The 13,774-nt window shown below is 40.3% G+C and overlaps 3 protein-coding genes across 6 annotated transcripts; 2 read left to right on the forward strand and 1 right to left on the reverse strand.

The window, feature by feature from the left end:
- Positions 1-5,816, forward strand: nfe2 (nuclear factor, erythroid 2). Of its 2 annotated transcripts, none has more exons than XM_085442876.1 (4): positions 1-177; positions 1,721-1,799; positions 1,919-2,056; positions 3,487-5,816. In XM_085442876.1, exons 2-4 carry the CDS (start codon positions 1,752-1,754, stop codon positions 4,765-4,767), a joined length of 1,467 nt encoding a protein of 488 aa, XP_085299002.1. In that variant the 5' UTR covers positions 1-177; positions 1,721-1,751; the 3' UTR covers positions 4,768-5,816. The 2 variants fall into 2 exon arrangements, with proteins under 2 accessions (XP_085299002.1, XP_085299003.1); XM_085442877.1 differs by lacking the exon at positions 1-177 and adding an exon at positions 1,527-1,631.
- On the reverse strand, positions 4,879-13,406 carry hnrnpa1b (heterogeneous nuclear ribonucleoprotein A1b). 3 transcript variants are annotated; one of them, XR_014917047.1, is made up of 11 exons: positions 13,349-13,406; positions 7,795-7,911; positions 7,556-7,702; positions 7,267-7,477; positions 7,024-7,176; positions 6,896-6,949; positions 6,694-6,810; positions 6,476-6,610; positions 6,323-6,390; positions 5,128-5,194; positions 4,879-5,027 (listed from the first exon to the last, which is right to left on the reverse strand). XR_014917047.1 is itself a non-coding variant. In XM_085442878.1 (10 exons), exons 1-9 carry the CDS (start codon positions 13,394-13,396, stop codon positions 6,335-6,337), a joined length of 1,038 nt encoding a protein of 345 aa, XP_085299004.1. In that variant the 5' UTR covers positions 13,397-13,406; the 3' UTR covers positions 5,841-6,150; positions 6,323-6,334. The 3 variants fall into 3 exon arrangements, 2 of the variants coding, with proteins under 2 accessions (XP_085299004.1, XP_085299006.1); XM_085442878.1 differs by lacking the exons at positions 4,879-5,027; positions 5,128-5,194 and adding an exon at positions 5,841-6,150; XM_085442880.1 differs by lacking the exons at positions 4,879-5,027; positions 5,128-5,194; positions 13,349-13,406 and adding exons at positions 5,841-6,150; positions 8,437-8,547.
- Positions 8,975-12,678, forward strand: cbx5 (chromobox homolog 5 (HP1 alpha homolog, Drosophila)). The gene is made up of 5 exons (XM_085442881.1): positions 8,975-9,262; positions 9,796-9,972; positions 10,325-10,550; positions 10,764-10,864; positions 11,452-12,678. Exons 2-5 carry the CDS (start codon positions 9,842-9,844, stop codon positions 11,591-11,593), a joined length of 600 nt encoding a protein of 199 aa, XP_085299007.1. The 5' UTR covers positions 8,975-9,262; positions 9,796-9,841; the 3' UTR covers positions 11,594-12,678.
- Positions 13,407-13,774: the final 368 nt, after the last annotated feature.

Here is a 13,774-nt window from a genome sequence, read left to right on the forward strand (position 1 = left end):
TTGAATAAGAGATAGAGCGGGAGGCCTCATGTGTTTTACTTCTTGTGATCTGTTAAAAGTGAGTAACGCCGCGACAGCAGCACTCAGTACTTTTCTTGCCTGTAATTCCAGGATTCTTCTTCACATCTGATTTTTTTAAACTCATCACCAGCTGAAGTCGCAGAGAATGTTGCTCAGGTAAGTTCATTCATATCTTCCTTTTGTTGATTTTTTAGACTTTGCTTTTTTAAAGCTTTTTCAAAGCGACGTTTGGAGGCTATAATTTTCCTACTTATATTTTTTGCGATTTATAAAAAGCCTAACATAAAAAAGTGCTATGAGTGTATTGCATTAATGGTAAAACTAACATTCATTGAAGCAATAAAGAATACATTTACAGTAAAATAAAGGTTTTTCTTTATTAGATTTTATGTTTTTGACATTTTAGATAATATTTTTGCTTTTCATTTAGTTCTTAATCTTGAATTTAAACTCCTTCTGTACATGAAGGAGCCTTAAGCAACTCACCACCAACAGAGGACTGGATAAAGCAGAATACGATACTTATAATTCCATGTTGCAGGACATTTACGCAATTGCAAACAGACTTACTCAGACTCTCCAAACATTTTTTTTTTTTTTGCATGTTAAATGCATGTGGTTTGATTTTGAAGGTCAGAAACATTATATTAGATGTTTCATTCAAATAAAAAAAGGAAAATGAAGAAAAGTCCAGCAGATGAAGAAAACTATGAGATTATATCACATTTGGACTATCTAAGTAAAATTATTTAATGCAGGGAATTGCAGATCCTTTGAAGGCTATATCTAAAAGAAATAAACTGTGATCTGCGGAACCTCAGACACAGCCTAACTTTTTTCATTTTAAATTATTTAATTTTAATTAGTAGTATAATTTCCTGACCACTTTCTATAAGGATGTGAGGATGACAAATGGATCTCATGTCATTCTTTAATTGATGAAAAAACTGCTGCTTGCTCAAAAATACTTATTTTTATTCATAAAAATGACCTTTCAACCGCATGGATGAAATAAGATGATTATCATAATTTTCACCCACAAAAAAAGCCTTAAGTCATCAACCACAATGTCAAGGAATATTCCCACTATAATTTCAGTATTTGTGTTTTAAACAGGGTCAGCACAGATATAGATTGTTATATAAAAAGTCTCAGTCAACAGATAGAGACTATAGTGGTCTAACAGAAGTGATGTCCCATTCAGAACCCTAACTGGGTTTTGAATGACTGAGCAAACAGCTATGAAACATAAAAAATGACCACAATGCTGTCTATCCTAATTAAAAGAGTTGAGAGAACCATTACTGGAAGCATGTTAGCCCTGCACCAACATTTCCAAAGCTGCCACCAGGCCCCCGTTACTCTTATAGAGCACGCTGTTTTCCCGCAGATTGTCTTATCAGCAGTAGGCATAGCTGCACCCTGAGACAGCTGATGGGAGGAGTCATCTCAACTGAACTGAACCTTTTATGTAGCCCAACAGAACCTTTACAACACCCCAACAGTCGTCTGTTTAGCACATATGTGTAATGTGCTAAAGACTCATCAGGAATTTGTGTTTGAAGGAGTGGTGTGACTAAACGGTTCGCCTGTACACACGAGTCAATGGAGTAAATGCGTTGTTTGTAATTTTTTCTGAATTTCCTTCTTTTTCAGTGTAATATTTCTTTCATGACATGCTCTTGTCTTTCTCTGCCAGGTTGAATTTTTGCAACAAAAGCGTCTCCTGAATGTGTTCCACAGCCAACTATGTTCTCCCTCTGAGGAGACCCTGTGAGGTAGGTCTGTCTACAAGGCATGAAAACACAAACCTCAACATGTAAAATAGATAGGTCCATATAAATATAATTTTTTTTAAATCCACAAAACAAATCAGAAATTCTTATTTTTCTAAAAGGTAGCAGCCACATCAGGCAAGTTGTGTGGGGGAGTGCCCATGCCAACTAATTTCCCTGGAGTGAGATCTCATGGAGCTCCTCAAGACACAGAGATGGATGTGGCTTGGCAGGAGCTGATGGCCATCACAGAGCTGCAGGTAACTATAGCACCAAATACACTGGGAGCACTGCAAAAAACAATGCTAAATTTTACTTTACCCATTGCGGATGTAGATTTCATCATCACAACTCTTTATGTTACATTATCATAGAGTTTCGGGTTTAATTTTAATAAATCAGTCACTGAATAAATAAATAAATGAGAACATGATATAACAGAAACTCTCACATTATTTTGCTTTGATTATCTTCTCTTATTAATTGGTTGTTTAAAGTCAAAAGAACCTGATGAGATATCTGAACTCAAGAAAAGACCAAAATAGCTGAACAGTCAGGTTCACTTATTTGTTAAGCTGTAGCTGATACAAGCTCAAGCTGTAACCTTTAACAGTATGGGCTATTAAGTGTCTACAAGCAGATAGCTACAAAGATGTCAGAGGAAGTCAAGCCCACAGCTGTGTTTAGGGATTTACAGTAGCTGTGAAAGGTAGAGCAATAAAAAAGAAAGTGAAAACTTTCCGCTAGAACGCCTCTTCTATTGAGTACAAAATTCCCGTATGACTCTGAAGAGGGTGCAAGCTTAGCTGTTGCAGGAGTGGTGGTGCAGCATTACACTTACAGTGTTTAAAAAAGGGCCTTGGCAGAGTCATCAGGAAGGAAGCATTACCTGCAACCTCATCACAATGTCTCAACTCAGTGTCTATAATGTACAGAGCAACATCTGGAAAAGCCAGAGTTGTTCTTAAAACAAGTGCTGTGGAAAGATGAATTCAAATTGAGCTCGTTGGCCACAGTCGCCAAAGGTATATTTGGAGAAAGTGCTGCTTCAATGAAAAAAATCCTCTGCCAGCTGTTTAGCTCTGAGGAAGGAAAATATATTTTGTTGAGGCTGTGTTGTAGTCAGTGGCATAGCAAGCAATATAAGGATCCCACTGCAACTCCGTGGGTTAAGAAAATAAATAATAACCCTCTCACTACAGGAACAAGTGTGCATCTTTTCTCATTGTAACACACGGACGTTATTCTCTGTGTCTAGTTGAAAGTAGGACTAATGTGATTCATAGATGACAGAATATCTTTGTTTGAACAAATTTCATGTGACACTTGTTGAAAAACTAATATACATCCAGGTGAGATGGGCAACAATGGTCTATTTGAGTGATGGCAGGATAGGAGGATTGTGAAAGGGGGCATGCTGTGTATTGCTAGTGGCCGCCTGTACTGCACAATAGCCGTTCTGTTTCCAGGTGGAACCTGATCACATCTTTAAGAGCCCTTCATATTCTATGGGTGGTAGGTTGAAGTGGGGGCAAACTTTCTTGTATAGCAAACCAGATAAACTTTAAAAAAACAGACAATGATTGTCTCATGGGGTCTTATTTAAATTTAATTGGTTTTAGTCATTTCACTGTTGTGAGTGTGACATATCTTTGAACCTGTCAGTCATGAGTGGGTGTTTGTCTTACAGGAGTTCGAAGTCCCTACTGAAAACTCCTATGAGACAACACAGTACCAAACCATGGAGCCCATGGCTTCTGTGGGAGAGTATGGGATGGCTCAGCCCCACTCGGAGCCCCCTGCTGCTTGTGAGCTGAGAACCGCTGAGGCTTACAATGGATTTTATTCCGAAGAGGTGCCTACCTGTCATCGTCTAGGCACCTCCACAGAAACAATGTATGGAAACTCTGAACCTCAGCTCAATCAGAGAATACTCCCGATCTCCTCTCACCCACAGCAATCTTTTGTGCCCCTTAGGGAGCAAACAAATATGTCAGGTGTCAATCAAGGGCACAGGAGAACCAATGCGTGTCTCACTCAGGGACTACGTGGGCACATGCAGTGGACTGTACATGGACAAAATGCACACACTCGCTCCGGTGATGACCTGGAGTCCGACTCTGGTCTGTCACTGGGTTCCAGTCCACCTTTGGCCTCTCCAGATAATCCTGTTGGTGGCGCACCAGGTTACCAAAGCGTAGACATAGGAATGGCATATAGTGATGGCGAACCAGACAGCATGACTGAGCACACAAGAAGATCCCACCTCCATTACTCAGCGGATTACCAGAATCATACTCACTCATATTTACACTCAGGTGCACATCCATCTTATTTTTCAGCCCAACCCATTTTATCTCAGCCACAGCCGAGTACTCCAACTCCTCGATCAATGAAACACCAGGGTTCAGCTGCAGCCTTGAGTGACCTATACAATGATTCTGCAATGTCCAGCAGAGGAAGCTCACACCTTAACATGTACATAAAACCCCAAGGAAGCATCTCTACCCCTCCCCTGAGCAGAGATGAGCGGCGGGCCTTAGCTTTGAAGATCCCCTTCCCCATGGATAAGATTATCAATCTACCTGTCGATGACTTCAATGAGCTCCTGACACAGTATACTCTGACAGATGCTCAACTAGCACTGGTCAGGGACATTAGACGAAGGGGGAAGAACAAGGTCGCAGCTCAGAACTGCAGGAAGAGGAAGCTCGAAAGCATAATTCACCTTGAAAGAGAACTGAATCAGCTCCAGGCCCAAAGGGAACACCTGGCACAAGAAAGGCTCGAGTTCCAGCGCAGCTTGGCATTCGTTAAATGTCGTCTTACAGATCTTTACACCCAAGTATTTTCTCATTTGCGAGATGAAGATGGACAACCATACTCGATAGATGAATATTCTTTACAGCAGACACCAGATGGTAAAATTTATCTGGTACCTCACACAATGCAGAAGAGAGAGCCATGCTGAAGAATTGGGTAGTTTCCTTACTCTGGAGAACATTCGACCCGATTGTACCGACTTTGACCGAGTCACACAGGAAGTTGACATAAGAATGACGTTAAGCTTCACATAAATGTATTAATGGACACTGTTCATGTTCTTTTAATGAATGAAACCAGAGATTTGTTTTTATACAAACACTTTATTAAAAAAAAGGTTAAAAAAATAAAATCTGCACAGCAGCCTTCTTAAAATATTTTGAGCACCAGCATGAATTTTCAGCCAACCTGTGGGGAGAAGAGAAAACTACATTAATTCAAATGTATTATTTAAAAAAAAAAAAAAAAAAAAAAAAATAGATGTGTCTAGAAGTAGTAATGTTAGTACCTGGCAAAAACCATTGTCACAGAAATGAGGCCAGGTTTTGGGGTCCATGTCTCGTTACCTTACCTACCTACAAAATAGAAATACTGTAAGTAAAACAATACCCCAAAAATACAAAATATTTGCTCATTTCATAGCATGCAATATGTTTGGGCCTCAATGCACAATTGGAGGCCAAATTAAGTCAAATAGTAGAATGGTCATAAAACTTGATTAAATTATTACTGGGCTACATATCTCACTACCAGCTACATGACAAAATGCAAGATATACCATCAGTAGTTGAGAAGTCTGGTCTTACCTACAAACAGCACTTAAGCCTTTTGGTAGCTGCTGCCTGCTAGACTCAGGCCTCTGTTCTCACTCTCCCCTGCTTCAATGATCCTGGCGATGGTTTTGCTACTTCTCTCCCTCAGCTTGCTTCCATGGCTAGCCTCATAGACTTTGCATGTAAGCTAGCATTCTCCAGGTGATCTTTGCAGAAATCAGGGCAGAGCTTGTACCAAAGTGATGGGCTTTTTCTGATGATGGCATTTGCGCACCATTTCTTTGCCCGCCCTTTAACCAGTATTGCATATGCACTGACCTGAGCCAGCATGTAGGAGACACTGATATTGACTTTCCCCGGCCACCTTGTGATGTATATGGCTGAACCCATTTTCACCTAATAGTAAACCCTCCCTTTCCCAAAACCACTGAAAAGGCTAACGAGACTGTTAAAAAAACTGAAAGGTGTTTATTTCAGCTTGATTTGATGCAGTTACAAATAAAAACCAGACTTGAAGATCTACACAAAACCTCATTGGAATGCTTGCTTTCCATTAACACAATTGACGAAAAAAGAAAAACATAAGACAAAATGTTTAAATGAAGGCCCTCCATGATTTATCTACTGTACATCTCTTCTTGCAGCAGCTGTAACCTGCCACAACTCATAGGCTGAGCAGATTTAGGAGGTAAACCTGCAGTTGCCCTGTCACTTCGCTTGCTCTCCTCTCCTTGCTCTCCTCTCCTAAGTACTCAGTCCTGTTGAACAATACGGAACAACATTGTTAACTGTGCACTGACTTTGTGACCTGACATCCAGAGTGAATTTGTTTAAAGGTTATCTGCACTCAATGATTCCCTGCTCACCACAAGCTGTTGTTTTACATTAAAAAAAAAGAGAGACTCTTAAGGCATGCTCTCAAGCTCTTACCACTTTGTCATTTTAAAATCGTCCTGGACGTCCACCATAGCCGCTGTTGTTTGAGCCTCCGTATCCACCTGGAAGCAAAAAAAAAAAAACAAAGTCAAAACAAGAGGTCAGCATACATAAAAGCATCTACTTGTGAAGTCTGGGAACTCATACCAAAGTTCCTGCCGCCGCCGCCGCCACCACCAAAGTTGCCCTTCATGGGGCCAAAGTTAGAGGCCTGGGGGTCGTAGTGGCCCATGTTGTTGTAGTTATTGCCGCCACCGCCGCCTCCACCACCACCACAATTGCCTGTGATTACAGAGTTTGTAGGATTGGTCAACCTCAAGCAAGTTACAATTCTAGTAAAAGGCAGTGTAATGGCATTATCTTACCATAACCATTGCTGTCATAACCGTTTCCTCCATATCCACCACCCTGGTTGTAGCCCTGATTGTAACCACGGTTACCTCCATTATAGCCACCAGGACCACCAGGTCCACCTCCATAGCCTAAAAATATAAGACAGCCTTAAAATACACTGTGGAATTTAAGAAATGCAAAGAAAATAGGAAGACACGACAAAACCATGCTCACCACCATCACCCCCGTTGCAATTGTAAGGACCATCTCCATATCGCCCCCTGCCACCTAAATAAGATAATCATATGGTTTGCTATCGCACAGTATAACAATCACTCCACTATCAACAAAATAAGCCGTACCTTGATTGAAGCCCCGGTCGTAATCATAGGGCCTGCCACCAGTGTTGCGACCTCCTCTCATTCCCATACCCATTCCTGCACTCTGCATTTCCTGCTTTGTGAGGGCCTTCCTCACCTCACAGTTGTGAGAGTTGATAGTGTGGTATTTCTGGACTGTGGAGAGAATTTTTTGTAAACAAGCTAGCCAACAATCAAAAGTCTGACAAAACAGTCTGGGGGAAAAAAGTCAACTTCTGCACTTACTGACAATCCGATCAACTGAATCGTGGTCGTCAAACGTAACAAAGGCAAAGCCCCTCTTCTTCCCAGTGTTGCGGTCAGTCATGATATCAATGACCTCTATTTTGCCAAACTGCTGGAAATAATCCCTCAGGTGTGACTCCTCTGTGTCTTCTTTGATGCCTCCAACAAAGATCTTTTTCACAGTTATGTGGGCTCCTGGTCGGTTTGAGTCCTGGAATCAAAGACATTTGTTATTGTTATGCGCCTTTTGAATGCAAGAACAATTGCACCTCATCCAGTTGTTACACACCTCCCTGGAAACAGCTCGTTTCGGTTCTACCACTCTTCCATCGACCTTATGGGGACGGGCTGACATGGCAGCATCAACTTCCTGCACTGATGAATATGTTACAAAGCCAAAACCCCTGGATCTCTTGCTGTTGGGGTCCCTCATGACCTGAAAGACAAATGCTTTTGGATTAGCCAGTAACCAACGTGCTCTACATTATTGCAAAACCATGACCACATCTTTAATGAAACCCGACGTACCACGCAGTCTGTAAGAGTCCCCCATTGCTCAAAATGAGCACGCAGGCTTTCGTCTGTCGTCTCGAAGCTCAAGCCTCCGATGAACAGCTTGCGGAGCTGCTCTGGCTCACGTGGGACCTATACAATAGACAAAGCAATGCAATAACATCTGATTAGCTTCTCCAATGTCGGCTTTAATGTAATACAACCATAACTTTAATGTGATAGTAGTATTAATTAATGCTGTTCACCGTCTACATACATCCTTCCCTGCTCCCCTTATTTATATTCAGGGCGTGTGGAGGAGGGACACACCGCCGCCATTAACGTTAGCAAAGCCGCTGAAAGACCAGCGAATAGGGCAAATATTTTAAGTACTTATTTGTCAGAGTAAGCCGTGATTTAAATGAGTGTTGCATTTAAGCGTGATTTCCCATCGTAAATGTTGATTCAAAGTCCTAAATTTCCACTGCAGCTCACCCGCAGGAACAAAAGGCCACGAGGCCTGGCTGCTATAAAATGGCGGCGTTTCAATACAGCTACGACCCAAACCGGAGACTGTACTACGAATCAAAAGCATGCCGCAACTTCATATTTCCTACCTTCTCTAACATAAAACAACGCATGCAATAACAGAGCAGTAGTCCCGAGCCCAGTACTCACACTCTCTCTCGACATGTTGCAGATTTAGCCTTGAAGACGTGTTGTGTAACTTGCGAAGAGCCGAGATCTGCGTCAGACGAGCGTAGCCTGCTATTCAACAGTACAATAAATAGCAACGGTACCGCCCCTGTCGCACGGCAATTGGGCAGCTATTCCCGCTGCAGTTTGTCGTCCGCAGTGATTCAATTTTGATTGGGCCATATAGAATCAATCATTACCAACATCCAATCACCTGGTGTACAATGATGACAATGAAAAAATGGATTACGGTTGTTGTATGTGAAAAGGAAAATTTGAAGAAGGTATCGAGTCTGTCGTGTATAACGGCTTTAAGTCAGTAAGCATACAGTGGGCACAGCTCGCTAAGTTATGTTCCTGGAAAACACAAGGAAGATGGTCAGTTTTTTAGATTAAACATCATACGAACCGTAAATGATTCCTTTTTTGATTTGTGGGCGGAAGCACAGCAGCCTTGTACAGCAATAGCCCTACCTCCCACATTAACATACACACCTTCTTATCAAAGAAAAATATTTTCTATACAGAGTGCACACGTATTAAGATAAAAAAAAAATCCAAATTGTTACAGAATAAACTTAAAAACACGATAGAAGCACATTCAACCACTTTATATGAAGATCATCAGCTGACTGAGGGGCGGGTCAGTTATTGTGCGCTTTAACGCGCGCTTTTTTGCGCACAGCACCTTTGTGTGTATGTGTGTGTGTTGTGCTAGCTGCTAAAGTAGCTGAAAGGTTGGCCTCGCCGCTCCTCCACAAAGACAGGGTTTGACGGGTACAGATCGACGGTTGGGACCTCCAGAAGAGTAAGACACTATTTTTTGCAGTTTCATGCCACTGTAGATATGGGCGCATGGTTTGATAGCATAGTAGTTTAGCTCGATTTAGCGGTTGCTTGCAGGCTACCTGCTGTAGCAAGTTTTCATTTGCTTTGCTGCTAGCGCCATTCAGCTAGTAGCCGTCGTCCTTGCTATTTGTACGTTTTTGTAGTAACAGTGACCGACTTTTCACCGATTTAGCGAGTAGATTGCGATCTGGATATTTAGCTGCACTGTTTAGTTGGTCTTTTTAACGTTGCATGTTGCAATTAAACAAACTATAACGATATTAAGCCTCTCGTTGAAATATGATAACAATCTTGCTAGCTGTGGCTAATTAGCTAATGTTAAAGTGTTACCGATCTGTAATTTGTAGCTGCTTTGCGATTGGAGTGATGTGGCTGTGTAGCCATTATTCTTTTTAAAAATTGGTGCGGTTTTTTTTTATTAACTAGAGCTAGTGGGAGAGCGATCAAAACTCAAATATCTTTAACGCGAGCTTTTCCGTTCTTTCTAAACAGGGAAGTGTCACCTGCAACCGCGTTGTGTTAAGCACCAAACTTTACCATGGGCAAAAAGTCTCGCGGAGAAGAGTCTTCATCCTCTGATGAGGAAGAATATGTTGTGGAAAAAGTGCTGGACAGGAGGGTGGTGAAAGGAAGGGTTGAGTTCTTCCTAAAGTGGAAGGGATACTCGGAGTAAGTAATTAAATAAATGTACTAACAACGGTCATAGCTCCCATAGTCAAAAATCTTTTGAATCTCTATTAAAATTAAATGTTGTAAACAGTTGGTCACATTTTGGAGTAGGTAGGTTATTGGAGATTGCTATTCTAACACTCGGGTCCAAGATGCACCCAGTGCACAACAGAACAGCTCTCTTAGACACAGATGCTGTCATCTAAAGCACAGTAATGACCATGAAAGGAACATTAGATTATAGTGTTTTAAACATTGCAAGATATCAAATTTTTTAGCATATCTTGCAGTTTCCAATCCAAACTGGTGCATTAAGGCTGCACTGATTTTTCTGTTCTCTGCTCTTTCTCAGCAAGCACAACACATGGGAACCAGAGAAAAATTTGGATTGCCCTGAGCTTATTTCAGAATTCATGAAGACCTACAAGAAAAGCAGTGGCGGGACCTCCACACCCAGCAGTGGGGCCAGCAAATCAAACACGGCCGCCTCTGGACGCTCCAAAGATTCTAGCAGCTCAAAGAAGAGGAGCTCGGATGATGACGAGGAAGGTGGAAGTAAGCCCAAGAAGAAAAAAGAGGTAAGAACTATTTTTGGCTGCAGAAGCAGGATGTCTAGAACTTGAAATGTGCTGCATTTGGCTTCCTTTTTCACTTGACATTAAGTTAGCACAACACATTTATCTAAGGTGTGTGGAAACTGAGACTGTTTACATTTAAAGACAGCTGGTGTAAATTCAAGAGTTTAATACAAAATCCAGATTTCTAAAGTAATTTTGTTCGGGGTCTTTCAGGATGACATTCTAGTCGCACGCGGCTTTGAGAGAGGACTTGAGCCGGAGAAGATCATTGGAGCAACAGACTCGTGTGGAGACCTCATGTTTCTTATGAAGTGGTAGGTTCTGAAAGTCTTGATTTAATTTTGCCTTTAGTTTTTGTGTGAAATCGATCAATAAATGCACCTAGTGTTAGAAATCTTCTTATATGCACAACCATTCAGATGCAGGCAGTTCTTCTGCTGTATGCAGGCTGTACTGACATAATTCTTCTTACACTCTGATATTTCTATTTGTAAATTGCCTTTAGCAGCATTTATAGCTTAGCTGGCCTATGGTATGTAATTGCATATTATCTTGAGGGATAAGGGTAGTACACTGTTGTTCATCCTTGGTCAAGCCCCGTTTAAGGGTTAATGTCAGATAATAGTTGTAGTAGTTTAATAGTAGTTTAATTTATCACAGAAAGCTGTACAGTTCAAATTTCTTTTTCTTTTAATTTCTTGTAAGTTATTTTAAAAATCACTTGCAGCAGATGGAATTTAAATGCACTCCATGTAATTAATGTAATGTGTGAAATCTTATGCAACATTTTAACTAGTTGGACAAAATTTGCATGTTGCAAGTGTTTTGAAAACGGAGATATTATATCTTGGTTGTGCAAAGACACAAACCCAAGCGGTAATTTTAAACTTTCTCTTTCCAGGAAAGACTCTGATGAGGCTGATCTCGTGCTCGCAAAGGAGGCCAATCATAAGTGCCCACAGATTGTCATAGCCTTCTATGAGGAACGTCTCACCTGGCATGAAGACAGTGACAAGAAGGAGAAGGATGCAGTCAGTGCGTGAGTGTATCGCCTCAGGAGGAAACGGGACCTCTTCACTGCAGGGACAACCTTGAGTCGGACATTTTTCACATCCTAAACTCCCAACCTTCAATTTTTACCATGTCCAGCAATGACACACACAAATTTTGGACACTGTGTTATCTCCATCCAAGCCTCATTGGAGCACACGGGCCCAGACTACTAAAAAGGATCCATCATTCAGGAGGAGAAGCTGTAGTTGACATGGGTGATATGCTACTGGGGAGAGTTTATACTATTCTGTCTTTGTATTCTTTACTTTCTTCAAAAAAAAAAAAAAAAATTTAACACATTGTTTTAGTGCTTACAGGATACGATTATGTTAGTGTTGAAAATCAGAGTTGGTAAAGGCTGTGTTAACCCAGAGTGTGTTCCATTGTGGGTTCACAACTTTTAATTTGCTATAAACAGTGTACCTCTTCTTTTTAAGAACCCAGCTGACACCACAAAGATGGAAACATTTTTTATTTTTTAAAGTCAGGAAGCCGCCGCCGCACTTTCCTGACTGCATAATCGCTTCCTTTTAAAAGGAAAAACTTCGATATCATAGGTTTCTCATTTGTCTTGCTGTAAAGCCTGCCAGGATGGATTTACTCAGTTTTTTCATAATGTAATTCATAATGTAGTGGTGGGTTGTTTTTTGTCTTGTGTGTGGGTGGGTTTTTTTTTTTTTTAAATAACAAAGTTTTATTTTCACGTTCAAATATACCGGTCTATACAAATATACATTACCACATCAACAGCTAACCCAAAGGACAGTAAAACCAATTATGCACATTTTTTTTTTTCCCTTTTAAATAAGCGTTTTTGTTTTGTTTGTTTGTTTTGGGGTTTTTGTGTGTTCAAGTCTGACAATCTTCTATGTATCCAAGTGAAATGAAGCCAGGGTTGTGCCTGTCATTAGGGTCTGCCACCTTGTGGCCAAAAGATGTAAACCTTGAATGTGTGACCAATCCCTATGACAACCCTGTGGTTTTAATAGTTGTTGTTAGTCATCTTTTGATTTTTATGTTAAATGGTTATTGACATTGCCATAATTTCAAACATTAAAGCAAGCTTTGAACTGAATTGGTCACATCCTGGGTTCTCTTGTGTTGACTCTATTTGTTCTTAGATTAAGATTTCTTTTATTTTACTTACATTTTTTTTCTCTTTCTTTTCTGGGACCTGAAAAGCACCTCCAAGCTTTTATACACTAGATGGATGTCAGCTTTGCAGTTTGATCTGTTGTGCTCCAGCGTGGACTCTTGGGACCAAATGTTTCGTGTCTACCGAATAAAATCTGTTTTATTTTTGATTTAAATTTTTTTTTTTATCAATGTTTTTAGCTTTAATTGGCATTGTGAATGAAGGCTGTGCACCTCTCCCCTTTTCATATGTACCATACACAAATTATGTCCCTTGATATTAACTTAGATGATCCTTCTGGTGTCGATTCCTTTAATAACAAGTATTCGGTTCCTGAATTATTATTTTTTATTTTCTTTTATTTTTTTGCCAGTGCAGAATTTTTAAAATGTAGACTATTTCTTGTGTGAATGAAATGTTGTGAGTATGTGTACAGTAGCACCCTTTAATAAACATTTTCAGTGTTAAAGTTGCTGTCGGTTTCATTTTAGACTGAATATTCCATTCACAAAGCATTTAAGTCAGAAAATAATACTAGAAATTTCTTGAATATAATTCGTAAGAACTGTTATGGAGGCAAACTGTAACTTAATATCTGGAAGTTTCCTACCTGAGGGAAAATCACCATCTTGGCCGGATAACATATGATGGGTATCATTACATGGGCTTGTTTCTTTTCAAAGTGAAACGACTTTTTATCCGTTAAAGGTTTAAAGCGCAATGGCTGCTCTTCCCCAGCAGATGGTGCTGTTAATCAATAGCAATCCAAAAGTAAAGGTATTTTTATGCAAGTCATTCACAGTTCAAACTCTTAAAGTTGCTCACATGAACAAGTCATAAATGGGTGTTTATGGATTTTTATGCAGCTTTTTGAGGTCCAGGGATTCACAGTGTGTTTACCATTTCTGCTGAAGCCATCCATATCTCCCCAACTCATAGAGCTGATTAAAACATCTGTTAAATTAAATTAAGATACTTTATCTATATCTAAAGTGGCTCACGACACATAAAACAAAAATCCAATACAATTAGTCAT

This window comes from Copadichromis virginalis, linkage group LG20 (genome assembly GCF_057382275.1).
Source record: "Copadichromis virginalis isolate Kocher_CV1m ecotype Utaka linkage group LG20, C_Virginalis_male_GT1.1, whole genome shotgun sequence".
In the NCBI taxonomy this organism is placed as follows: Eukaryota; Metazoa; Chordata; class Actinopteri; order Cichliformes; family Cichlidae; genus Copadichromis; species Copadichromis virginalis.

Bases quoted from the DNA above. Each gene is read 5' to 3' on its own strand.
- nfe2 (XM_085442876.1), top strand. From the start codon at position 1,752: ATGTGTTCCACAGCCAACTATGTTCTCCCTCTGAGGAGACCCTGTGAG. The intron at 1,800-1,918 runs GTAGGTCTGTCT...TTTTTCTAAAAG, and splicing joins CTCTGAGGAGACCCTGTGAG to GTAGCAGCCACATCAGGCAA. The intron at 2,057-3,486 runs GTAACTATAGCA...TTTGTCTTACAG, and splicing joins TGGCCATCACAGAGCTGCAG to GAGTTCGAAGTCCCTACTGA.
- hnrnpa1b (XM_085442878.1), bottom strand. From the start codon at position 13,396: ATGATACCCATCATATGTTATCCGGCCAAGATGGTGATTTTCCCTCAG. The intron at 6,611-6,693 runs GTAAGATAATGC...CTGTAATCACAG, and splicing joins TTATGACAGCAATGGTTATG to GCAATTGTGGTGGTGGTGGA. The intron at 6,391-6,475 runs GTATGAGTTCCC...TTTTGCTTCCAG, and splicing joins CGGCGGCGGCAGGAACTTTG to GTGGATACGGAGGCTCAAAC.
- cbx5 (XM_085442881.1), top strand. From the start codon at position 9,842: ATGGGCAAAAAGTCTCGCGGAGAAGAGTCTTCATCCTCTGATGAGGAA. The intron at 9,973-10,324 runs GTAAGTAATTAA...GCTCTTTCTCAG, and splicing joins AAGTGGAAGGGATACTCGGA to CAAGCACAACACATGGGAAC. The intron at 10,865-11,451 runs GTAGGTTCTGAA...TTCTCTTTCCAG, and splicing joins CTCATGTTTCTTATGAAGTG to GAAAGACTCTGATGAGGCTG.